Below are 27847 nucleotides of genomic sequence, written 5' to 3'. Positions count from 1 at the left end.
GTGACCAAAGTGACTAGAGGATAAGGGAGATTTTGAATCTCTGCACACACTTTTGGACACTGGATGGACACTTTTGGATTGTGTGAGGCCCACTGATATCTGAGCGCTATGTGACAGGCTCGATGGCACAGCTGTGACAAAAGTGACTAGAGGATAAGGGAGATTTTGAATCTCTGCACACACTTTTGGACACTGGATGGACACTTTTGGATTGTGTGAGGCCCACTGATATCTGAGCGCCATGTGACAGGCTCGATGGCACAGCTGTGACCAAAGTGACTAGAGGATAAGGGAGATTTTGAATCTCTGCACACACTTTTGGACACTGGATGGACACTTTTGGATTGTGTGAGGCCCACTGATATCTGAGTGCTATGTGACAGGCTCGATGGCACAGCTGTGACCAAAGTGACTAGAGGATAAGGGAGATTTTGAATCTCTGCACACACTTTTGGACACTGGATGGACACTTTTGGATTGTGTGAGGCCCACTGATATCTGAGCGCTATGTGACAGGCTCGATGGCACAGCTGTGACCAAAGTGACTAGAGGATAAGGGAGATTTTGAATCTCTGCACACAGTTTTGGACACTGGATGGACACTTTTGGATTGTGTGAGACCCACTGATATCTGAGCGCTATGTGACAGGCTCGATGGCACAGCTGTGACCAAAGTGACTAGAGGATAAGGGAGATTTTGAATCTCTGCACACACTTTTGGACACTGGACACTTTTGGAATGTGTGAGGCCCAATGAATATCTGAGCACTATGTGACAGGCTCGATGGCACAGCTGTGACAAAAGTGACTAGAGGATAAGGGAGATTTTGAATCTCTGCACACACTTTTGGACACTGGATGGACACTTTTGGATTGTGTGAGGCCCAGTGATATCTGAGCGCTATGTGACAGGCTCGATGGCACAGCTGTGACCAAAGTGACTAGAGGATAAGGGAGATTTTGAATCTCTGCACACAGTTTTGGACACTGGATGGACACTTTTGGATTGTGTGAGGCCCACTGATATCTGAGCGCTATGTGACAGGCTCGATGGCACAGCTGTGACCAAAGTGACTAGAGGATAAGGGAGATTTTGAATCTCTGCACACACTTTTGGACACTGGACACTTTTGGATTGTGTGAGGCCCAATGAATATCTGAGCGCTATGTGACAGGCTCGATGGCACAGCTGTGACCAAAGTGACTAGAGGATAAGGGAGATTTTGAATCTCTGCACACACTTTTGGACACTGGATGGACACTTTTGGATTGTGTGAGGCCCACTGATATCTGAGTGCTATGTGACAGGCTCGATGGCACAGCTGTGACCAAAGTGACTAGAGGATAAGGGAGATTTTGAATCTCTGCACACACTTTTGGACACTGGACACTTTTGGATTGTGTGAGGCCCAATGAATATCTGAGCGCTATGTGACAGGCTCGATGGCACAGCTGTGACCAAAGTGACTAGAGGATAAGGGAGATTTTGAATCTCAGCACACACTTTTGGACACTGGATGGACACTTTTGGATTGTGTGAGGCCCACTGATATCTGAGCGCTATGTGACAGGCTCGATGGCACAGCTGTGACCAAAGTGACTAGAGGATAAGGGAGATTTTGAATCTCTGCACACACTTTTGGACACTGGATGGACACTTTTGGATTGTGTGAGGCCCAGTGATATCTGAGCGCTATGTGACAGGCTCGATGGCACAGCTGTGACCAAAGTGACTAGAGGATAAGGGAGATTTTGAATCTCTGCACACACTTTTGGACACTGGATGGACACTTTTGGATTGTGTGAGGCCCACTGATATCTGAGCGCTATGTGACAGGCTCGATGGCACAGCTGTGACCAAAGTGACTAGAGGATAAGGGAGATTTTGAATCTCTGCACACACTTTTGGACACTGGACACTTTTGGATTGTGTGAGGCCCAATGAATATCTGAGCGCTATGTGACAGGCTCGATGGCACAGCTGTGACCAAAGTGACTAGAGGATAAGGGAGATTTTGAATCTCTGCACACACTTTTGGACACTGGATGGACACTTTTGGATTGTGTGAGGCCCACTGATATCTGAGCGCTATGTGACAGGCTCGATGGCACAGCTGTGACCAAATGACTAGAGGATAAGGGAGATTTTGAATCTCTGCACACACTTTTGGACACTGGACACTTTTGGATTGTGTGAGGCCCAATGAATATCTGAGCGCTATGTGACAGGCTCGATGGCACAGCTGTGACCAAAGTGACTAGAGGATAAGGGAGATTTTGAATCTCTGCACACACTTTTGGACACTGGATGGACACTTTTGGATTGTGTGAGGCCCACTGATATCTGAGCGCTATGTGACAGGCTCGATGGCACAGCTGTGACCAAAGTGACTAGAGGATAAGGGAGATTTTGAATCTCTGCACACACTTTTGGACACTGGACACTTTTGGATTGTGTGAGGCCCAATGAATATCTGAGCGCTATGTGACAGGCTCGATGGCACAGCTGTGACCAAAGTGACTAGAGGATAAGGGAGATTTTGAATCTCTGCACACACTTTTGGACACTGGATGGACACTTTTGGATTGTGTGAGGCCCACTGATATCTGAGCGCTATGTGACAGGCTCGATGGCACAGCTGTGACCAAAGTGACTAGAGGATAAGGGAGATTTTGAATCTCTGCACACACTTTTGGACACTGGATGGACACTTTTGGATTGTGTGAGGCCCACTGATATCTGAGCGCTATGTGACAGGCTCGATGGCACAGCTGTGACCAAAGTGACTAGAGGATAAGGGAGATTTTGAATCTCTGCACACACTTTTGGACACTGGATGGACACTTTTGGATTGTGTGAGGCCCAGTGATATCTGAGCGCTATGTGACAGGCTCGATGGCACAGCTGTGACCAAAGTGACTAGAGGATAAGGGAGATTTTGAATCTCTGCACACACTTTTGGACTCTGGATGGACACTTTTGGATTGTGTGAGCCCCACTGATATCTGAGCGCTATGTGACAGGCTCGATGGCACAGCTGTGACCAAAGTGACTAGAGGATAAGGGAGATTTTGAATCTCTGCACACACTTTTGGACACTGGACACTTTTGGATTGTGTGAGGCCCAATGAATATCTGAGCGCTATGTGACGGGCTCGATGGCACAGCTGTGACAAAAGTGACTAGAGGATAAGGCAGATTGGATTGCTTTTAAAAAAGCAGTTTTCGGAGCAGTGGGTAAACAGCAATGCAGGAATGTCATTAAGCCTTAGAAGGCAGCCCAACAACCAACACCACTGATACACCACTATATAGCCTCCCCTTGCACTGCACACACAGTGACTGGTGTGTTGTGCAGGCCAAATTGCTAGCAGCAGAAGCAGTTTTTTTGTCTTCTCAGCAGGACAAAAAAAAAAATTGGGATTGCTTTTAAAAAAGCAGTTTGCGGAGCAGTGGGTAAACAGCAATGCAGGAATGTCAGGAAGCCTTAGAAGGCAGCCCAACAACCAACACCACTGATACACCACTATATAGCCTCCCCTTGCACTGCACACACAGTGACTGGTGTGTTGTGCAGGCCAAATCGCTAGCAGCAGAAGCAGTTTTTTTGTCTTCTTCCCTGCCTAACGCTCTCCCTACAGAATCAGCAGCAACCTCTCCCTATACTAAGATCGGCAGAAGTAAGATGGCGGTCGGCGTGCACGCCCTTTTATACCCCCTGTGACGCCCACCAAAGCAAGCCAATCACTTGCATGCCCTTCTGAAAGATGGTGGTGACCCGTGCCTATGTCATCACGTTGCCCACAATGTCCGTGGATCCTGACTGGCTGAAAAAGAGCGCAAAACAAACTTTTGAAACGCAACTTTGGCGCGTAAGTCGCCGACCTCGTGGCCGACCTCATCCTAGGGTCGGGTTTCGTTTCATGAAACCCGACTTTGCCAAAAGTCGGCGACTTTTGAATTTTTTCGACTCGTTTCGCTCAACTCTAGTCTATACAACCACAATAAGCCGTACACTCCGTAGAGGTGGACTTTATGGATGAGTGGGCAAAAAAAAGCCTTTATTTACACATAAAAATTGGAATTCTTGATTTGAGTTTGCCAAAAGACATGTGGGAGTCTCCTCATATGTATGGAGGAAGGTGTTGTAGCAGATGAGGCCAAAATTGAACTTTTTAGCCACCAAGGTAAACGTTATGTGTGTCAGCAAACCATTACAGCTCATCATCCTAAGAACACCATCTCCACAGTGAAAAATGATGGTGGCAGCATCATGCTGTGGTGATGTTTTTTGGCAGCAGGGACTGGGAAAGTGGTCTGAGTAGATGGGAATATGGATGATGCAAAATACAGGGATATTCTTGATCAAAACCTGTTTCAGTCTGTCAGTGATTTGAGACTCGGACAGAGGTTTACTCAAGTAACACTTGAGTGATTTAACCGGAAGCATGTAAATGTTTTGGAGTGACCTAGTCAAAGCCCAGACCTTAATCCAATTGAGAATCTGTGGTCAGACTTAAAGATCACTGTTCAACAGAGGAAATCTTCTAACTTTAAGAAGCTGGAGCAATATTGTTGAATGGACAGAAATCCCATTGACAAGATGCAGAAAGTTTATAGAGACTTTGCATCTGTAATTGTCACAAAAGGACACTCTACAAAGTACTGACTTTAGAGGGATTAATAGTTATTCACATTGAAATTTTCAGTAATTTTGTCCTATTTGTTTGCTTCACAATAAAATAAAACTATATGTTTACAATTGTAGTCATGTTCTTTACATGAATTGATGCAAATTCTAAAACAAAAAACAGTAAAATTCTAGTTTGTGAGGTAGCAAAAAATGCAAAGAGGTTGAATACTTTTGTGAACAGATTTAGTGTTAATCTGTAGGTAAACAGTTGGTTAATAGTTGCGCTGGTTTGTCCGTGCCTGTACCTTATTCTGTCACTGTCATTGTCTTTCACCTTTATAATAATTGAATAAAGATTTATACTTTTTCATTGTTGGATCTGTGGTCTTTTTTTGTGGTTTTTCCACCCCCTTCTTTATGTTCTATTGTGATAGATCCCTATTGATGTTCCGTGCAGTGGCATCACAGGGGCACCCTGGTAGACATTCACTATGCAAGGGCTATGCCGTGTTATGTTGCTGTTCATCATGAGCATTTCTTATGAGGTTAATAGTGTTTTTAACTTGTCCAGCGCCTACATTTAGCCTAACACTGCTGGGAGAAAATTAACTTTATTATCCCAACAGTGTTTTGTCTTCAGTCAGGCAGTCGCCGCTGGCACTGGTTCAGTCACTGGCGGCTGTAACTTCTCCTCTGACTATAATTGACACTAGCTCAACATTATAGCCGACGGTCAGTCAGGGCCGGGTGCGGTTACAGCAGCTGCTCTGTATTCTCAAAGCGCTGACTGAACCAGCACCATGTCACCTCCATTACCGAAACCAGAAAACACACATATAGGAATCATGTCATTGACCCCTCCCATTGGTGCGCCCATCACTTGATTGTGGGCATCAATGGGTTGTCATGACAGCCAAGGTTTGCTGAAGAGTCCCATACCTATTGTCACGATCCTGCTGTGAGCATCTCATATGAGATTGTGATATTTTCCATACTTAGCACTCCTGAAGCATTTCTACATATAGCATAAGGGATAAGACCATGGCAGCTTCAAGTCACCTAAAAGGACTATTAAATACATTAAAAAGTAAAAAAAAGTTTTGTAAAATATAAAAAAACACAGAAGTTCAAATCACCACACCATTTTCCCCATTAAAAATAAAATAATTAAAAAAAATGCACGTTTGGTATCACCATATTAAGTAATGTCCGATCTATCAAAATATAAAATAGTTAATCCAATCAGTAAAAGGTGTAATGAGAGAAAAATCAAAACACTAGAATTACATTTTTATTGTCACCGCAACAATGCAATAAAAGGCAATCAAAACATTGTATCTATCCAAAAATGGAATCTGTAAAAATATCAGCTTAGGGCACAAAAAATAAGCCCTCCTACAGCCCCAGATCCAGGAAAATTAGACTGCTATGAGTCTTGGAAAATGACAACAAAAGCAAAAAACTTTTCTTGATAAATTTCTGATTTTTTTTTTACCTCTTATATATAAAAAAACTATACATGTTTGCTATCTCCATATGTGTACTGACTTGCGAAACCATATTGTCAGATATTTTTTTACCACATATTGAACATGGTAAATAAGAAAAAACAAAAAACATTTTGGAATTGCACATTTTATTTGCAATTTCACCGCATTTGGAATTTTTTTGCCCATTTTCCAGTACTCTGTGTGACAGAATGAATGGTGTCATTCAAAATTACAACTCATCCCGCAAAGAACAAGCCCTTATACAGGTATATGGGTGGAAAAATAAAAAAAGGTATGTCTCTTGGAACAAAGGGAGGTAAAAATGAAAAATTGGAAATCACCCAGGGAGAAAAGGTAAGAAATGAGAGCTTAGATGGATGCTCCTGGCAGTTATTCCACCTCATATTTGCTTTGTTCCTGTTCCATCACATTACATACTCTAGCTGTAAAGGTACTGTCACACTTAGCGATTCACCAGCGATCCCGACCGGCGATATGACACAGTCAGGATCGCTGGTGCATCGCTAAGTGGTCGCTAGTGAGCTGCCACACAGGCAGATCTCACCAGCGACATAGCAGGGGTCAGGGGTCGCTACTTACCTGTCCGACGAGGTGATCCTGACGTCCTCCTGCCCGCGTTCACACGTCGCTCGTCTCTCCACAGGAAGCCCAGCAGGAAGCTGATGACGAGAAACAGTCCAGGACTTTCTCGTGCAATCAGCGATAACCAGCGGGGGAGCGGTCAGAGGAAAGTATCAGACATAGCGATATCGCTAGCAATATCGCTATAACGTCACAAAAACCTGTGACGTTATAGCGATATTGCTAGCGATATCGCTTAGTGTGACAGGCCCTTAAGGCACAAAGCAACTGTCGAATTACACAGATCCCATTTCATTAGAGAATACCTTTGTTAAATTGCACATTGGATATCTTTATTTGTTAACCAAACTGTAATTTTAAAGTTACTCCAAAGATTGAGAAATTACATGCCTGCCGAGCGGGCTGCTGTTTTCTTCATATATACATCTGTTATTATCAGTGGCACGTTGCTTCCTTAATACTGCTGTTGCTTCTGTGGCATTATCTTGGCAGGTACTGATTTTTATGTCTATGAGTCAGAACTTGAACACTCTTCAACCTTTAGCAATGCCATGTTCTCAGCGTACATTATGTTTTATCTGCTTTTCTCTTGCATGTTTTGCCAGTAAATGTTTGGCAAATGTAGTGTCTGTTTGATAAGGTCACTTTCTGTTACTGTGTTAATTCAGATAAAGTCGTATAATTGATTGAATTTATTTTTCATAATATCTATATTTTTCTGTATGAATATTAAATGTATTTAGCTTAATATAGCTTAATTACTTTTTCATGTTATTGAACATTGAATTGATTTAATGAAATCAATTAAATTAATTTACTTAACTCATAGACATCAGAAATGTAGTAAAATCACCTTAAAAATAATACTTAAATATTGTTTTTTTTTTTTTTTTAAATTGTATGCAGGATCTTCTGTTAATCACATGGAGCTTTGGGAATGGCATGAATTTTACAGCACATACCAAACAGAGTGCATAAAGATTTCATGACCAGACTACTGCACAGTCGGAAACACTGTCTAAAATACACAATAATTAAGACCCAATGGAATTGACAGGCATTTGTTATCCATCATTAGGCTATTGTGCAATGTGCATGTATTAATGTGAATGATATTACACAGTGAACTGATTTACAATATTTAATGCCCTGTACAATTGTAATGATTTATAGGTTTTTAATAGTTCAGCCCCACAATCGCTCCATACTCATGTACATTTTCAGTGCAAAGTTACATTATAAGCTAAATAATAATATTTGGTCATAAATATGCAAAATATAAAGAAAAAAACACAAACTGCAGGTAAAAGTAATGCAGCAAATACATTATTTTTCTTGCCCATAAATATATTGTAGATGATAGTAGATGATACTGTATTAATTTTTGGTAAATAATTTTAATTACTTTTATTATAGAACTGGTAGTATTAAAGGCAGGCATGAAAAAAGGGAGCTCCTAAAGTCCCAAAGTTTATTCCTTGACAGCAAAAAAAGGTGAATCAAAACATGATCGGAGCAACGCGTTTCAAACGCTCACAGGTGTTCTTTATTTTAGCTAAAAATTTGTCAAAGAATAAAATTTGGAATTTTTGGTACAGGATCTTCCTCCCTTTTTCATGCCTCATTGCAAACATGTAAATGTTGAAAGAAGAAAGGCGCATTCTCACCATAATCAACATAATAATGATGAAACCAAGGTTAACACAATAGGGTGCAACACCTGGTATGGGCAACCAAAACTAGAATAGAGAGAAAAAGACCAAACAAATAATGGTGTGCAAACCTAACACAATTAGATATATACACCTGAAGACATAGCAGAATTAAAAATGTATAAAAACATTTGTAGAAACATGACATAATTCAACACCCTCGATATATAAACAATGTGGGTTTTATTTAATTAACCCAAGAAGCATTAGAGAAACGCACGTTGAGGTCACCCTTACTACACATGTTTGCAGGTCTATTTCGGTGTAGAAATAGAGCAAGAGACTTGTTGATGAACTGAGGCACATGCTGTGAAGACATGTATCTGCATCAATTGTCCACAAAGCAATGTGCAAAGTAGATGCACATACCCCAGTATGGTTTTCACTTCAAAATGCAGAAATATATCTGAAAGTGCTAGACGAAGCAAAAAGAGCAATTCCCTAGGTATATGTCACGCCGTGCTCACCTGGGGGAGGGATCTCGGTCCCGACGTCATCTCTTCCGGAGCTGCGGTCACTCCGGGGGTCCCGTAGGGTGCGCACGCGCAGCTCTCGTCCCCGGGCCTCCTCCTACATGTCACGTTTGCGCTTGCGCGCTCCTGTCAGTGCTGTATAGGGCTCGGTCCTCTCTATGGTAATGGAGGACCTGACCCGGAACCTGTAGTGGTCATGTGCTTTCTGGCTAGTTCCTGACCCGGAACCAGTAGTAGTCATGTGCTATATCAGACGACCTCCCCCTAGGGGAGGTGCCTGATTATTGCTGTGCTTCCTGGCTTGGTCTGCCGTGTCCCTGCCTGGCTGTGCGCTGTACTCAGGTCCTCTGCCTTGCACTCTGTTGTGCCTCTTGGCACACGCTCTGAATCTGCTCTCTGCTTTGTACTTGGTTGTGCCTCCTGGCACACGCTCTGACCCTGTGTTCTGTCTTGTACTCGGTTGTGCCTCCTGGCACATGCTCTGACACTGTACTCTGTCTCATACTCGGTTGTGCCTCCTGGCACACGCTCTTACCCTGTACTCTGTCTTATACTCAGTCGTGCCTCCTGGCACACACTCTGATTCCGTGCTCTGTCTTATACTCAGTTGTGCCTCCGGGCACACACTCTGATCCTGTACTCAGTCTCTTACTCTGTTACACCTCCTGGCACACCTGCTGCCTGACTCAGTGCTCTGACGTGCTCCTTGCACGCTTCCTGCTTCACTCACACCCGGACGAACGAAGTCTCTGTATACCACGTGTTCCCGTGTCCACACTTTACACGTTCCTGCAGACACTCTCACCCACTCGTGTCTCCTGTGAGCCGGCCGCCTGGTGCCAGCAGTCGTGGTGCCTCACCCCCTGGGGCTTGCCCCTGACACTCCCTGTATAGGGGGTGGTCTTCACTAGGTCAGCTCGCCCTGGGAGGGTTGGTGTCACGACCCAGAGGGTCCACTCCAGGAGTCGTCACAGTATAATCAGGCCATGGACCCCGCTGGTGCCACCACCTCCATCCAAAAGGAACTGGTGTTCTTACGGGAGAGTCAGACCAGGATTATGGTCTTTTTGAAATCCATGGAGTCTCGTTTGTCGGCCATACAATCCGTTTCTGCCCAGTCCTCGGCCCCGCACCCGATGCCGCGCCTCGGCAAGCCACCCCGATATAGCGGGGACCCTAAGTTTTGTCGAGGATTTCTGAACCAATGCCGGTTACATTTTGAGCTTTTGCCGCAGCACTATCCCACTGAGCGTGCCCAAATTGCCTTTATTGTTTCACACTTAGAGGGGGAGGCATTAGCATGGGTGAACCCCCTCTGGGAGCACAATGACCCACTCGTCTCTCGGCTTTCCACCTTTTTGGACACCTTCCGCAAGGTGTTCGACGAGTCGGGTCGGCTGGCCTCTATCACCGAGTCCCTCTTTAACCTCCATCAGGGTACGCTACCGGTAGGACAGTATGCCATCCGTTTTCGTACCTTGGCCTCCGAACTCGGTTGGAACAACGAGGTTCTCGTAGGGATCTTTTGGCGTGGCCTGTCCAGTCGGATCAAAGACGTACTGGCAGGTCGGGATACTCCCACCTCTTTAGAGGATCTGATCTCACTGGCGACACGCATCGACATGCGGTTTCAGGAACGTGCCCGTGAATTAGCCAGAGAGAGGAGCTCCTCTCACCTCCTCCGTTCCTGCTCCAAGAAGCCGGGAAACTTCTCCGCCTAGGGTTGATAGGAGAGGCCTCCCTAGGTGTACGTGATTCCTCTCCTCCCCTGCTCGTGTCCGTATTATTGAATCTCGGTGCCAAGCGTTATTCTGAGGAGGCTTTCCTGGATTCTGGCGCGGAGGGGAATTTTATCACACTCGAGGCGGTTAAAAAATACCGGATTCCTGTCAGATCCCTGGAGACTCCTCGGTCGATTGTTTCGGTCAATGGTACGTCCGTGCTGGAGTCCGTTACCCAGGCCACCGAAGAGATCGAGCTGCAGATCGGAGCCCTGCACCTGGAGAAGATCTCCTTCCTCGTCTTGTCCACCATGTCTCACGCACTTCTTATAGGCCTCCCTTGGCTACGGACTCATGAGCCAACCCTGGACTGGCGGTCGGGCGAGATACTCCGGTGGGGACCGTTCTGTCAGGAGAAGTGCCTGTTGCCCGTCCGTCTGATGAACTCTGCCGGTCCATCCCCGGCACCTACAGGTCTGCCGTCGGCTTACTGGTCCTTTGCAGATGTTTTCGACAAGAAGGAGGCCGAGACTCTGCCCCCCCATCGGCCATATGACTGTCCGATTGACCTCATTCCTGGTTCTACGCCACCCAGGGGTAGGATATACCCGCTATCCCCTGCTGAGACCCAAGCTATGTCTGACTATATCCAGGAGAACCTTGCTAGAGGTTTCATCCGTAAGTTCTCCTCGCCTGCGGGAGCGGGATTTTTCTTTGTAAAAAAGGACGGCTCCCTCCGTCCTTGCATAGACTACCGAGGCCTAAACAATATCACGGTCAAGAACAAGTACCCATTGCCATTGATCCCGGAGCTCTTTGACCGACTTAGAGGAGCTCGAATTTTCACCAAACTGGATCTTCGTGGGGCCTACAACTTGATCCGCATTCGTTCCGGGGATGAGTGGAAGACCGCCTTTAACACCAGAGACGGTCACTTCGAGTACTTGGTCATGCCCTTCGGCCTCTGCAATGCCCCAGCGGTTTTCCAGGAGTTCGTGAATGACGTCTTCCGGGATATGCTGTACTCCTGCGTGGTAGTCTATCTGGATGACATCCTCGTTTTTTCTCCAGACCTCTCCGCCCACAGAAAGAACGTGCGTCAAGTCCTCCAGCGCCTGAGGGAGAACCGCCTTTATGCCAAGCTCGAGAAATGTGCCTTCGAGCAAACGTCCCTGCCATTCTTGGGGTACATTATCTCAGAATCAGGTCTATGCATGGATCCAGCAAAAGTGTCCGCCGTTCTCGATTGGCCACAGCCCCATGGGGTGAAGGCAATCCAACGCTTCCTTGGTTTTGCGAACTACTACCGACAGTTCGTTCCTCATTTTTCCTCGTTGGTTCGCCCCATCTCGTCCCTTATCTGCAAGGGAGCTAACCCAAAGGCTTGGCCCTCTGAGGCTGAAGAGGCCTTCCAGTCGTTGAAACAAGCCTTCGCCGCTGCTCCGGCGCTTCACCGACCTGAGGTTAGTAGACCTTTCACTCTCGAGGTAGACGCATCCTCTACTGGGGCTGGCGCAGTCCTTCTGCAGAAATCCTCTTCTGGACGTTTTGTCACCTGTGGCTTCTTTTCTAAAGTATTTTCCTCCACTGAGCAGAACTACTCCATTGGCGACAAAGAGCTATTGGCCATTAAGTTGGCCTTGGAGAAGTGGAGGTACTTACTGGAGGGTGCCATACATCCATTCAAGATCTTCACAGACCATAAGAACCTGGCGTACATCCAGTCCGCACAGAGGCTCAATCCTCGGCAAGCCAGGTGGTCCCTATTCTTCGCCCGCTTTGACTTTGAGCTACATTTTCGGCCCGGCGATAAGAACGTTAGAGCGGATGCGTTGTCAAGATCATTCCTGTCGTCTGATGCAGAGGAAGAACCCTCTCATATCATTGATTTATCCAAAGTAATTACTGTGGCTCCTGTCAAGTTAACCACGTTACCTCCGGGAAGAACCTTTGTGGCTGAGAATAACCGAAAACGAGTGCTAAATTGGGGACATTCGTCCAAGATTGCCGGCCACGTTGGTGTCAAAAAGACTTTGGACTTAATCTCTCGCCATTATTGGTGGCCTTCACTCTCCCAGGATGTTAAAGACTTTGTAGCATCTTGCCCGTCCTGTGCCCAGAACAAGATACCCAGACAACCACCCTCCGGTCTTCTGTTCCCGCTTCCCATTCCGTCGGCTCCATGGCAGCACATAGCCTTGGATTTCATTACTGATCTGCCTTGTTCTTCCGGTTGTACTGTGGTCTTGGTGGTTGTAGACCGATTTTCAAAGATGGCTCACTTCATTCTTCTTCCCGGACTACCCTCTGCTCCTGACTTGGCGAAGATCTTCATTTCCCATATCTTCAGGATTCACGGCTTCCCCCAGCACATCGTGTCGGATAGAGGGGTCCAATTCACCTCCCGGTTCTGGAGAGCTCTATGCGGACTCATGAAAGTGTCATTGGATTTCTCTTCCGCCTATCACCCCCAAACCAATGGGCAGGTGGAACGTACCAACCAGATCCTTACATCCTATCTCCGGCATTTTTCTAATGCTCATCAGAATGACTGGGTCGGTCTACTTCCTTGGGCTGAGTTCGCCTACAATAATCACTCCAGTGAATCGTCTACCAAGTCTCCTTTCTTCATCGTCTTTGGACAGCATCTCAATGTGCCTCTACCGGTACTTCCTGTCTCGGGGGTACCTGCTGCCGATTCTCAGTCTGTGGAGTTCTCCAGGGTATGGCAGGAGACCAAAGCCGCTCTCGAGAAAGCACGGGACAGAATGAAATTACACGCTGACAAGAGGCGCCTGGACGTTCCTCCATTTCTCCCTGGTGACAAGGTGTGGCTCTCCACCAAATACGTCCGCCTTAAGGTACCATCTTACAAACTGGGTCCCCGTTACATTGGTCCTTTTGAGGTCCTCAGGCGGATTAATGATGTTGCTTACAAATTGAAGCTGCCTCCTTCACTCCGTATTCCCAATTCCTTCCATGTGTCTCTCCTAAAACCTGTGGTTCTTAACCGATTTCATCCTTCTCCAGGCCACACACCCCAGCCTGTTGGCTTGGGGGATGAGTTTGAGGTGAATGACATTTTGGCCATGAAGAAGGTAAGTGGGAGAACCATGTTCCTGGTCGATTGGAAGGGTTTTGGCCCCGAGGAGAGGTCATGGGAACCCAGGGAGAATATCCACGCACCCCAGATTTTGTCTAAGTTCCTCTCCAGTTTTAGAAAGAGGGGGCGTAAAGGGGGGGTACTGTCATGCCGTGCTCACCTGGGGGCGGGATCTCGGTCCCGACGTCATCTCTTCCGGAGCTGCGGTCACTCCGGGGGTCCCGTAGGGTGCGCACGCGCAGCTCTCGTCCCCGGGCCTCCTCCTACATGTCACGTTTGCGCTTGCACGCTCCTGTCAGTGCTGTATAGGGCTCGGTCCTCTCTATGGTAATGGAGGACCTGACCCGGAACCTGTAGTGGTCATGTGCTTTCTGGCTAGTTCCTGACCCGGAACCAGTAGTAGTCATGTGCTATATCAGACGACCTCCCCCTAGGGGAGGTGCCTGATTATTGCTGTGCTTCCTGGCTTGGTCTGCCGTGTCCCTGCCTGGCTGTGCGCTGTACTCAGGTCCTCTGCCTTGCACTCTGTTGTGCCTCTTGGCACACGCTCTGAATCTGCTCTCTGCTTTGTACTTGGTTGTGCCTCCTGGCACACGCTCTGACCCTGTGTTCTGTCTCATACTCGGTTGTGCCTCCTGGCACATGCTCTGACACTGTACTCTGTCTCATACTCGGTTGTGCCTCCTGGCACACGCTCTTACCCTGTACTCTGTCTTATACTCAGTCGTGCCTCCTGGCACACACTCTGATTCCGTGCTCTGTCTTATACTCAGTTGTGCCTCCGGGCACACACTCTGATCCTGTACTCAGTCTCTTACTCTGTTACACCTCCTGGCACACCTGCTGCCTGACTCAGTGCTCTGACGTGCTCCTTGCACGCTTCCTGCTTCACTCACACCCGGACGAACGAAGTCTCTGTATACCACATGTTCCCGTGTCCACACTTTACACGTTCCTGCAGACACTCTCACCCACTCGTGTCTCCTGTGAGCCGGCCGCCTGGTGCCAGCAGTCGTGGTGCCTCACCCCCTGGGGCTTGCCCCTGACACTCCCTGTATAGGGGGTGGTCTTCACTAGGTCAGCTCGCCCTGGGAGGGTTGGTGTCACGACCCAGAGGGTCCACTCCAGGAGTCGTCACAGTATATAACCACACAATCAATATATGTTTTCTTGGGCTTCAATGGCCATATGCCAGGTAATATGAGACAAAGGTGAACAGGAGTATACAACCTGACAGAGCAGCAGGATGTAATTGCTTGCTAAATGAAAAACTGCAGGAGTATAGAATCAAATGCCAGGTAATGGCCACCTGGTCTGCTGAGAAGAGGCTCGTGCAGGAGCCAAAATCAAAGCAAAATGTGGGCCCAAAGGAATGGGGGTGTGAGGAAGGACCCCATACGTATCCCTGCCGGGTGCAGCTTTGTCAGGGAAGTGTGTCAACAAGGTGCCCAATCATGATTATATATAGTAAATAATCACATGAGAAATATATACTGTATATCCTTAGGTGTTTAACAGCCTACCTATTCTCTATGGTCCACAAGTGACTTTCAACTAACATCCGCACTAATCTGTACCTCCCAGTACCTTGTTGAAGACTTTTCCTGAGTTGCACCAATTATTTGGAATGCTCTACCCCAAGAAATTAGGAGTAACCACAACTTACAGAGCTTTAGGCACTTCCTAAAAACATATCTGTTTAGGGCAGACTATAATGTTCCCTAATTGAAGTCCTCTTTATACATAGCCCATTCACTATTTTGCTGAATATAATTCTCCATGAAACTCCACTGCACCCAAAAGCACTACATATACTGGCTGGTGACTAACTCATGCAGCATTTATCTATCCCTATTCCTTCAAAATGGCTGGATCTTCATGTTAGGAGTGGCGGAAGGCACTAAATAAAAATTATAAATAAAGTGCCTTTGCCACCCGGGGTCCACCGTGGGGCAGATGGTAAGACCACTGCTAGGAGGTGGCAGAATAAAAGGCGGTAGAGTGCACGGGGTTATTACGTCACCCTGGTGCTCTGGGCAAGCTCCGTTAAACTCACAGAGCTGCCAGCATAAACAGAAATAGAAAAGCACTGAGTCAGTTTAACTCACAGGGACTCAGCGACACAGAGGCGGTAATTGGTCACAGGAGAGGTAAATGCTGACGGCACCAACTCCGTCTAGACCTACCGTATACGTCTGTGGCAGAGACGTCACAAACGCGGACGTACACTGTGCTGCAACCGCAGCGCGGCAGGAACGCAGCCGCAAAGAGGACGCTGCTATCAGGCAAGGGCAATTCTGACGCTAAGCTGCTGTGGCAGGGAAGCAATGGCGTGCTGGGGCTGTAACTGACTATACCGACACTCTGTCACCATTCGTATTAACCAAGGGAAGGGGTTTCATAATAAGTCAGTCACCAGTCCATGCATCCATCACCATACACACACAGCATAATATGCTACACTACCGCATGGCGGAACAGCCATGCGCACTTTTTATAGCGCACGGGACCTTTGGGAAATCTCTAGGAGTCCAGGAAGAGCCAATAGGATCCGGAGCGGGACCTAAGCACCTGACTCCCGAAGTCCAATAGGAGCTCGTCCCGTGAGCATGCCCAATAGATGGAATAAAGGACTTAGCCTCTGGAGACAGTTGTTGTGAGACAATCTCCTCAGCAATCCCTTCTGCTGCAGCAGATGGGCAAGAGACTGCAGCATGTGAGAATCTGGGTTTCTGTATAGACGTGTCAGAAACCAGATTCCTAACACTTCATTGTAAATAAGCACCTGAACTTTGTATCACCCTCATCTCATGGTAGATTGTAAGCTCTTACGAGCAGGGTCGTCATTTTCGTTTTAACTATTGTATTATCTTTAACTATATTGCTTATGATTGTTGTCTATGAATTTCTGAATTGCTAAGTGCTGCGGAACATGTTGGCACTATATAAATAAAGATTATTATTATTATTGTTATTATACAGAAATGGATCGATGGAGGATTCACCAACAGTCTTCCTGTTTTGCCCACTGGGCGAACAATTACAGTTTCACCATTTTGTAGTCGACAAAATATATGCCCAAAAGGCAATGGATATTTTGATCTCTCTTTGAATATTGGTAGGCAGGAAATACAGGTAATTTTATTTTTTGTGTTTTCATGTATGTATACGTATGTGGGAGTGTGATTTAGCCATCACAACAGTCCTACATTAGAAAAACAATAGAATTATTAATGGAAAAAATACCTCACTTTCCAAAAATGCAATATTCTCCCTGACTGGCACTAGGTCAAAAGGGCCTCATACATATTAGTTAAAATTTGACCAACCAACAATTTCACATATATGGGGGATGATTCTTTGGTTCTCAGTGGAAAACATGGAGTCTGACATCACCATTTTTATAGAGAACACAAGAATGCTGGGGCAAGATGACTGTTCTTATGTATGGTTAAGTTGGAAGAGGTTGTTGTCAGATTGGTTCTTGGAGATGATCACAGCTAATATCTTGAAAGACAGGATATACTATTCAAGTCTTAGGGCTTAGTAAATTGCACTAAATACATTACTTTTGCAGGCCCCATGACATGACCTGAAAAACTCTTTTGGGATTCAGACACAAAAATGTCTTGCTTACCCAAATATGCATGCCACAGGAATGCACTTAGGCCATTGCTTCATCTTGCTCCATTAAATAGTAAATAGTATTCTCAATTAATGACCACAGAAGTCAACAGTGGAGCAGGAACGTCTTACAGATGGGATCTATGTACGTCCACTTTAACAAGGATAGATGTACAGAGCATATGACATCAGAATATAGGAATCAGGCTTTTAGTAATATCATACATACGAAAAAATAAAAAATCTGTAAAATCCACTGATATGTAAATTGCACAAGATTCTAGTTATGCAAATTGTCTCTTCAGAGAGGAAGAGGACTAGAACTCCAGTGCCACCTATTGGAAGTAGCAATCCTAAAAGTCAATGTCGACCCTTTAACGAGGATAGATGTACAGAGCATATGACATCAGAATATAGGAATCAGGCTTTTAGTAATATCATACATACGAAAAAATAAAAAATCTGTAAAATCCACTGATATGTAAATTGCACAAGATTCTAGTTATGCAAATTGTCTCTTCAGAGAGGAAGAGGACTAGAACTCCAGTGCCACCTATTGGAAGTAGCAATCCTAAAAGTCAATGTCGACCCTTTAACGAGCCTTGTTACATGACTTAGGATAAAAGCCAAGCCAGAATCTCAATTTGCAGACACTTTGTTTGGGGGTACTGCCCCTCGTCAGTGCAAAGCGTGAGATCTGGTTTGGCTGTGAGAGAGGTGTCTGACCGATAGCCACGAAGTATAATTTCTCCTTGTGGAGAATGACATGCTAAGCATGTTGAGATGAGGAGACTTAAAGCCGCAATGCTCCTCTGGGAAATATGCTAATTATGCAAATCACAATGACATAGTAATCTTTCCGAAGCACAAAAGGAAACATTGTGAACAATTTCATGCATATCTGTAGACATTATCCTTTTTTTACATCCTAGCAAATAAAATTATTTTCTTTTATTTTAACCTGTAGCTCACTATTACTTTTTATTTTTGTCCCATCTAACACCATCATATACAATTTAATCAAATTTATCTTTATAGTTGTATCAATTCTATTTTTTGCTCAAATTTATCACCTTAAGTCTTACTCAGACTTTCTTGCTCACTTACTTGTTCTATTAATGTTTTCCCAAACAAAATGAGATACCTTCCTTTATCATCCACTAACTACAGCATACATCAAAAATTGACATTTTGATGAATTAATATACACATCCTATGAGACAGTAATGTGTACAGTGCATGATATCCATTAAACATTCAAACTTTTTTAACCCATTTTGAGTCTAGATCTAAATTAGTTTCTTGTTGTAAAAATATTACTGGGAGGTATTCCTTTCACCTAACCGTTTTCATACCCCCTTTACACGTCGTGGTGATTTTCGCACTGGAAAAACCAGTACTGGTGAGATCTTTGATCCGTTTTCACGTGTCATCCATATGTATGCATGTGATATCTGTGTGATATCCGTGTGACTTCTGTGTGATATCCGTGTGCTGTCCATGCCCATGTGTCAGGGTGCTGTGACTGTCAGTGTGACATGTATGAAATGAAATTAAAGATTGTTATGTATTAAATATGTTAAAAAATAGAGATAGTGATGAGGAACATAGATATATTTCCAGAAAGGTTCTCATCAATGAGCTGAAACATTGCCTTGATTGGCCATTAACCAGAAACTTTTCACTCTGAATGGTGTGCTGCTTCCAATCTCTGGAAATATATTGAAGGTTTGGGGGATACCTGGGGGCTTGGCACCTGTACAGTATGTACTAGTGCTGCTCTTGTTTTTTTCTTTTTCTTGATAATTAGATGGCTAGATAGATGGATAGATATGTCAACGTGCTATTTGATCAGTGTTTTGTGCTATTTTTTTCTGTATTCATTTTTAAAAAAAAAAAATACATTTAAAAAAATTGCTTGGCTCCCACATTATTTTCATAACCAGCAGAGGGAAAGCCTACCACTGGGGGCTGATATTAGTAATCTGGGAAAGGAATCATTAGCCCTAAATGTTCCCAGGCTATTAATGACAAATCACAACTGTGTGCTTAGCCTTTACTGGTTAGTTTACAGGGACTCCCAGAAAAAAATTAAGTAGGGTCCCCTATAAATTCTACCGAGAAAAGGCTAAACAGACATCTGTGTGCTGATATTAATAGCCAATGAAAGGGTAGTGGATATGGTCTCCCTCCCAAGCTGGCTAATGACATTAAACCTCAGTGGCCCCATTGATGCACCAAATTTGTCATTTAACCTTGCTCTTCCCACTTTCCCTGGTGCGGTAGCAGGCTGTTATACAGTTGGGGTTGATGTCAGGTATTTCATAGACAATGATGTCCCCATTACTAACCCCATAGTCACATTGTTAAAAATACATAGCCAGAATAAAGACACAGACTCCTTTATTTGAAATAAACTCTCCCCACCCTCTTTTACCTATTCAATAAAAAAACACCATATTCCAACAATAATAAATTTGTCTCACACCGGAATCCATCTCTGCTTCCTCTTGATGCCTTGCTGAATAGTGGCATGATGAGACCATTCAACCTGATATCTAGGAGACACTAAGCTCAGCATCAGAGAGCAACTTCAGTGACCTGCAGTGATGTCATCGAGGTTACTGCATGTCACTGAAGCTGTGCTCTGACACTCAGCTTAGTGTCTCCTGGATGCCAGGCTGAATGGTCGCATCATGCCTCCATTCGGCATGGCATCTAGATGAAGCAGAGATTAATTACGATGTGGATCAAATTAATTATCATCGCACAGGTGAGGAATATTGTTTTTTTTTTTACTTTTTAATTTTACACTAATAAATGGGTAAAAGAGGGTGGGGTGTATATATTTCAAATAAAGGAGTGTGTCTTACTTTCAATTAAAAGACTTTAATCTGGCTGTGTATTTTTAACAATATGACTATGGGGTGTTTTTATTATACCTCTCCATTACTAATCGTTGGACTTGATATCAGTGGCCATAAAACAGCTTTTATCAACCCCAATCCTGTTACCCCACTTGCCACCACACCAGGGCAAGTGGGAAGAGTGAGACTAAGCTCCATATTTGCTGTATCTTAAGTGTCTGTTCAGGCTTTTCTGGTTAGAATTTATAGGGAGATGCTATGTCATTTATTTTTCTTGGGTCCCGCTGTAAACTAACCATTAAAGGCTAAGCAACATATTATTTCCCAGATTATTAATATCAGCCCTCAGCAGTCAGCTTTCCCTCTGCTGGTTATGAAAAATGTTCGAACCCCCATGACATTTTTTTTATTTATTTAATACACACCAGACACACCGGCTGCTGTCTACAACTATCATCAGCGTTGCATGGAGAGCAGGCAACAATGATGAGAGCTATTGTTTTTCCAGGCACTAGTACATGTCACGCTAATGACACATGGATGTCATCCATTTGTCATCAGCCTGCTCATGTGCAGCATTCACTTTGTTCGTGGTGATGGTAAAAATCAGACATGTCTGGGGTTTTTTCACAAGGACACATGGTCCGTGTGAGAAATCTGACGTGCGTACCAGCATTAAATATAATGGGTGTGCCGTGTGTCCATATTTGTGGTCCTTAAAAAACAAACCACATATGTACATTAGAGGCGAACATGTGAAGTGGGCCTAAACGATACAAATGTTTCAGTGTAACAAAAGAAACCTAACTACTTATTCTTCCTATTCTATTTAAGGCAGAAAAGTAAACAATTGCAAGCAATTTCATGTATATCTGTAAACATCTTTTTTTCTACAATTTAGTAAATCAATCTATTTTTTTCCATTCTTAATTTAAAAACATTGTTCATGGCAATGAATGGTAATTAAAACCTGCATGCACACACAATGTACACTGTTAACTTCATTTAGAGAATATTGTACAAATCTCAAGCTTGTAATTAAAAATTTGCAGTATAGTAACTTGTTTAATGATTGTTACATTTTAGAGTGACTAGAGAATGGTTAGACAAAAAAAGTAACTTTCTTTATTTGTCCTCTTTTCAACTTCCATTACAGCTATCTGTTGAAAATTTGGAAAGACTCAATCAGACGTTGTTTCCACCAACCCGAGCCAAGATGGAGCTCATATTTCAAGATGGATTTGAAGACACAGTAAAGTTTTTAAAATCAGAAAATTGGTATGAACCAAGTAGCACACAGTCTGACTACACTTCAAATGGACACAATCCTTTTTGATTATTAATTGTTGATGTGACTTTTTTCTTTATATTAAAGCACAACTTTAGTTTAAAGCAGAACATTTATTTAAAAGCCTATTTAAAGGCAACATACATTATTGCAACAAACCAAGCAACATTGTCATATTTTTAGCTTGTGATTATGAACCTGCTCAAATGTAATAACATCAGTTCTCCTTCCCAAATCCAATTAATGCAGATGGCTGCTGTGTATCCTCATACACTGTAAGCACTGTCGCCATTAATCAATGGGAGGAGGGGATCATGCAGACCAAGGCTTACGAACACATGTGACTTATAACGATAAGTCAGCTATATTCATTTCTAGCAGCGGTTAATCAAATGGTACAATATCACAATATTTTTTTTAGGATGTTAACCCCTTTCTGACATCAGACGTACTATCCCGTCCATGGGACCAAGGCCCCTATGCTCATGGAAGGGAGAGTACGTCTAGGGCGATTAGCTGCGCTCACGTGGGGAGCGCAGCTGATCGCGGCTGGGTGTCAGCTGATTATCACAGCTGACACCCGGCACTATGTGTCAGGGGCAGTCACGGACCGCCCCCGACACGTTAACCCCTTGCACACCGCGATCAAACACGATCGCGGTGTACCGGGGGTTAAAGGGAAGCATCAGCAGGGAGGGGGCTCCCTCCGTGCTTCCCTGAGCCCCCCACAGCAGCGCAATGTGCAGCGTTGCTGTGGGGGTCTCCTTCCCTGCAGGTTCCCGGATCCAAGATGGCGACGGGGACCTTCGGGGACCTGCAGGGAGCTGGCTTCCTCAGTGCCTGCAAAGCGCAGGCATGAGGAAGTCTGTTTCTATGCCTGTGACAGATCACAGTGATCTGTGATGTGACAGATCAGCGATCTGTCACATGACAGTTATGTCCCCCCTGGGACAATGTAATGAAGTTAAAAATAAAAAGTGTAAAAATAATTTTAAAAAAATCGCTAAATAAATTAAAAAAAAAATATTCCCTAATAAATTCACTTTTTGGAAATAAAAAAAAACAATAAAAGTGCACATATTTGGTATCGCTGCGTCCATAACGACCCGCCCTATAAAACTGTCCCATTAGTTAATCCCTTTTGTGAACCCCTTAAAAAATAAAAATAAAAAACGAAGCAAAAAATAATGATTTATTATCATACCACCGAACAAAAAGTGCAATAACGCACGATCAAAAAGACACATATAAATATCCATGGTACCGCTGAAAACGTCATCTTGTCCCGCAAAAAACGAGCAGCCATACAGCATCATCAACGAAAAAATAAAAAAGTTATAGCTCACAGAATAAAGCGATGCAAAAATATTTATTTTTTATATAAAATTGTTTTCATTGCATAAAAGCGCCAAAACACAAAAAAACCACATAAATGAGGTATCGCTGTAACCGTACTGACCCGAAGAATAAAACTGCCTTATCAATTTTACTGCATGCAAAATGGTGTAAACGCACCCCCCAAAAGAAATTCTTGAAATGCTGGTTTTTGTTCATTCTGCGTCCCAAAAATCGTAATAAAAAGCGATCAAAAAATGTCACGTGCCCGAAAATGGTAACAATAAAAACGTCAACTCGTCCTGCAAAAAATAAGGCCTCAAATGACACTGTGGGTCAAAATACGGAAAAATTATACGTCTCAAAAAGTGGTGATGCAAAAACTATTTTTACAATAAAAAGCGTATTTTAGCGTGCGACAGCTGCCAAAAATAAAAACCCGCCATAAATAGTAAATCAAACCCCCCGTTATCACCCCCTTAGTTAGGAAAAAATAATGAAGTTTAAAAAAAAAAGTATTTATTTCCATTTTCCCATTAGGATTAGGGCTAGGGGTGTGTTGGGGTTAGGGTTGGAGTTAGAATTGGGGGGGGTTCCACTGTTTGGGCACATCAGGTGCTCTCCAAATGCAACATGGCATGTGATCTCAATTCCAGCCAATTCTGTGTTGAAAAAGTCAAATGGTGCTCCTTCCATTCCAACCTCTGCCATGCGCCCAAACAGTGGTTTACCCCCACATATGGGGTATAAGCCTACTCAGGACAAATTGAAAAACAACTTTTGGGGTCCAATTTCTCCTGTTACCCTTAGGAAAATAAAAAATTGGGGGCAAAAATATCATTTTTGTGAAAAAAATGATTTTTTTATTTTCACGCCCGGACGTTATAAGCTTCTGTGAAGCACTTGGGGGTTCAAAGTGCTCACCACACATCTAGATAAGTTCCGTGGGGGGTCTAGTTTCCAAAATGGGGTCATTTCTGGGGGTTTTCCACTGTTTAGGTACATAAGGAGCTCTCCAAAGGCAACATGACACACACAGACATTCCATCAAAGTCTGCATTCCAAAACGTCACTACTTCCCTTCCGAGCCCCGACATGTGCCCATACAGTAGTTTTCTCCCACATATGGGGTATCAGGGTACTCAGGACAAATTGGACAACAACGTTTGCACTGCAATTTCTCCTGTTACCCTTAGGAAAATAAAAAAATTGGGGACTAGAAGATCATGTTTGTGGAAAAAATATGATTTTTTTATTTTCATGCCTGGGTGTTATAAGCTTCTATGAAGCACTGGGGGGTTCAAAGTGTTCACCATACATCTAGATAAGTTACTTGGGGGGTCTAGTTTCCAAAATCGTGTCATTTGTGGGGGGCTTCCACTGTTTAGGCACATCAGGGGCTTTCCAAACGCGGCATGGCGTCCAATCCCAATTCCAGCCAAAAAAGTCAAATGGCGCTGCTTCACTTCTGAGCTCTGCCATGCGCCCAAATAGTGGTCTACCCCCACATATGGGGTATCAGCGTACTCAGGACAAATTGCAAAATAACTTTTGGGGTCCTGTTACCCTTGGAAAAATAAAAATTGAGGGTGAAAAGATCATTTTTGTGGAAAAAATGTGATTTTTTTAATTGTACGGCTGTACGTTATAAACTTCAGTGAAGCCCTTGGGGGTTCAAAGTTCTCACCACACATCTAGATAAGTTCCTTAGGGGATCTAGTTTCCAAAATGGTGTCATTTGTGGGGGTTAACACTGTTTTGGTACATCAGGGGCTTTCCAAACGCGACATAGTGTCCGATCTCAATTCCAGCCAAAAAAGTCAAATGGCGGTGCTTCCCTTCCGAGCTCTGCCATGTGCCCAAATAGACGTTTACACCCACATATGGGGTATCTGCGTACGCAGGACAAATTGCACAATAACTTTTAGGGTCCTGTTACCCTTGGGAAAATAAAAATTGGGGGTGAAAAGATCATTTTTGTGGAAAAAATATGATTTTTTTAATTGTACAGCTGTACGTTATAAACTTCTGTGAAGCCTTTGTGGGTTCAAAGTTCTCACCACATATCTAGATACGTTCCTTGGGGGGTCTAGTTTCCAAAATGGGGTCACTTGTGGGGGGTTTCCACTGTTTAGGTACATCAGGGGCTCTCCAAACATGACATGGTGTCCGATCTGAATTCCAGCCAATTTTGCATTGAAAAAGTCATACGGCGCTCCTTTCCTTCTTAGCTCTGCCATGCGCCGAAACAGGGGTCCCCCCCCACATATCAGGTATCAGCGTACTCAGTACAAATTGCACAATAACTTTTGCAGTCTAATTTCTCCTGTTACCCTTGGTAAAATAAAAAAAATTGGACCTGAATTAATTTTTTTTGTGAAAAAAAGTTAAAAGTTCATTTTTTTTTAAACATTTAAAAAATTCCTGTGAAGCACCTGAAGGGTTAATAAACTTCTTGAATGTGGTTTTGAGCACCTTGAGGGGTGCAGTTTTAGAATGGTGTCACTTTAGGGGATTTTCTATCATATAGACCCCTCAAAGTGGCTTCAAATGTGATGTGGTCCGTAAAAATAAAATGATGTTGCAAAAATGAGAAATCGCTGGTCAACTTTTAACCCTTATAACTTCCTAACAAAAAAAAATTTTGGCTCCAAAATTGTGCCAATGTAAAGTAAACATGTGGAAAATGTTACTAATTAAGTTTTTTGTGTGCTATATCTCTGTGATTTAAGGACATAAAAATTCAAATTTGAAAAATTGCGAAATTTTCAAAATTTAAGCCAAATTTCCATTTTTTTCACAAATAAATGCAAGTTATTTGAATGAAATTTTACCACTATCATAAAGTACAATATGTCACAAGAAAACAGTGTCAGAATCACCAGGATCCATGGAAGCGTTTCAGAGTTATTACCTCATAAAAGGACAGTGGTCAGAATTGTAAAAATTGGCCCGGTCATGAACGTGCAAATCACCCTTGGGGGTAAAGGGGTTAATAAACTATATTTGTCATTAGAAATGAAATCTTACTTAAATATACCCTTAACGAGAATCTGTCATAGCCTATTTCTGGTGTACGTTGCCATAATTGGCTTCTGTAGGGCCATAGTGGGCCATATGGCCCTACAGTAACACTAATTTCTTACTAACCTTAGTATCTGAAGCATATTCTCTGATGCATATAGCGATAGGATGCAAAATTCAACATGCCCATGAATACACCTGTGCAAATAAAATGCAGATAAAGAAATATGGCAGCATCTAGGGCAATTTTGAAAGATTATTCAAAGTATATTCCAGAAAACCACTATGGCACAAGGCTTCAATCCTCTCAGGGTTGAAAGTATAACATCATACGCTAGTCATGTTTCTGTGTGGTGTATAAAATTTAATGCCTACATTAACAATGTAATACCCCTCAGAGTTACCTTATACATGATATTAACCCCTTCATGACCCAGCCTATTTTGACCTTAATGACCTGGCCATTTTTTGCAATTCTGACCAGTGTCCCTTTATGAGGTAATAACTCAGGAACGCTTCAACGCATCTTAGCGATTCTGAGACGGTTTTTTCGAGACATATTGGGCTTCATGTTAGTGGTAAACTTAGGTCGATAATTTTTGTGTTTATTTGTGAAAAAAATGGAAATTTGGCGAAAATTTTGCAATTTTCAAATTTTGAATTTTTGTTCTGTTAAACCAGAGCATTATGTGACACAAAATAGTTAATAAATAACATTTCCCACATGTCTACTTTACATCAGCACAATTTTGGAAACAATTTTTTTGTTAGGAAGTTATAAGGGTTACAAGTTGACCAGTGATTTCTCGTTTTTACTGGCTAACACGGTACAAAGATATACATCTTTCCTGTATCATTTTTACAACAAAATTTACAAAACCATTTTTTAGGGACCACCTCACATTTGAAGTCACTTTGAGGGGTCTATATGGTGGAAAATACCCAAAAGTGACACCATTCTAAAAACTGCACCCCTCAAGCTGCTCATAACTACATTCAAGAAGATTATTAACCCTTCAGGTACTTCACATTTTAATTTTTCCAACAAAAATTTTCTTTTAGCATCAATTTTTTCATTTTCACATGGGTAACAGGATAAAATAAATCATAAAATTTGTTGGGCAATTTCTCCTGAGTACACCGTTACCTAATATGTGGTCATAAACCACTGTTTGGGCGCACGGCAGGGCTCAGAAGGGAAGGAGCGCCATTTGACTTTTTGAATGGAAAATATGCTGGAATATTTAGCGGTTGCCATGTCGCGTTTGGAGAGTCCCTGTGTGTGTAAGCAGTGGAGCTCTCCCACAAGTGACCTCATTTTGGAAACTAGACCCTCCAGGGAACTTATCTAGATGCATAGCAAGCACTTTGAACCCCCAGGTGCGTCACAAATTGATCCGTAAAAAGAAAAGAGGAGAAATTGGACCACAAAAGTTGTTGTGCAATGTGTCCTGAGTACACCGATACCCCATATGTGGGGGGAACCACTGTTTGGGCACATGGGAGAGCTCAGATGGGAAGGAACTCCATTTTGTAATGCAGAATTTGATGGAATGTTCTGCGGGCGTCATGTTATGTTTGCAGTGCCCCTGATGTTGCTAAACAGTAGAAACCCCCCACAAGTGACACCATTTTGGAAACTATAACCCCCAAGTAACTTATCTTGATGTGTAGTGAGCATTTTGAACCCCCAAGTGCTTCACAGAAGTTTATAAATGCAGAGAAATGAAAGAAAAAATAATTTTTTTGCTCAAAATTATTTTTTAGCCCGCTATTTTTTATTTTCCCAAGGGTAACAGGATAAATTGGACCCCAAATGTTGTTGTCCAGTTTGTCCTGAGTACGCTGTACCCCATATGTGGGGGGAACCACTGTTTGAGCGCCTGGCATTGCTCAGAAGGGAAGGAGTGTCATTTGACTTTTTGAATGGAAAATTAGCTCCAATCGTTAGCGGACACCATGTCGTGTATGCA

At 43.5% G+C, this 27847-nt stretch overlaps 1 protein-coding gene across 6 annotated transcripts in view; it reads left to right on the top strand.

Moving 5' to 3' along the window:
- PNPLA4 (patatin like domain 4, phospholipase and triacylglycerol lipase) overlaps positions 1–21619 on the top strand; it is a 130274-nt gene extending 108655 nt beyond the window's left edge. For 5 of the 6 annotated variants that reach the window (XM_073565972.1, XM_073565976.1, XM_073565970.1 and 2 more), the window contains 2 exons: positions 16719–16871; positions 21384–21619. In XM_073565972.1, coding sequence (XP_073422073.1) covers positions 16719–16871; positions 21384–21563 — 333 coding nt within the window. In that variant the 3' untranslated portion in view covers positions 21564–21619. The remainder of the gene's footprint in view (positions 1–16718; positions 16872–21383) is intronic. The other variant, XM_073565973.1, reaches the window with a different exon arrangement.
- The last annotated feature ends 6228 nt before the right edge of the window (positions 21620–27847 follow it).

Source organism: Dendrobates tinctorius, unplaced genomic scaffold (genome assembly GCF_039654945.1).
Source record: "Dendrobates tinctorius isolate UK_male_01 unplaced genomic scaffold, ASM3965494v1 ptg000016l, whole genome shotgun sequence".
Classification (NCBI taxonomy): Eukaryota; Metazoa; Chordata; class Amphibia; order Anura; family Dendrobatidae; genus Dendrobates; species Dendrobates tinctorius.
Note: the sequence above shows the minus strand (reverse complement) of the source record. Positions and strands in the feature narration are given on the sequence as shown.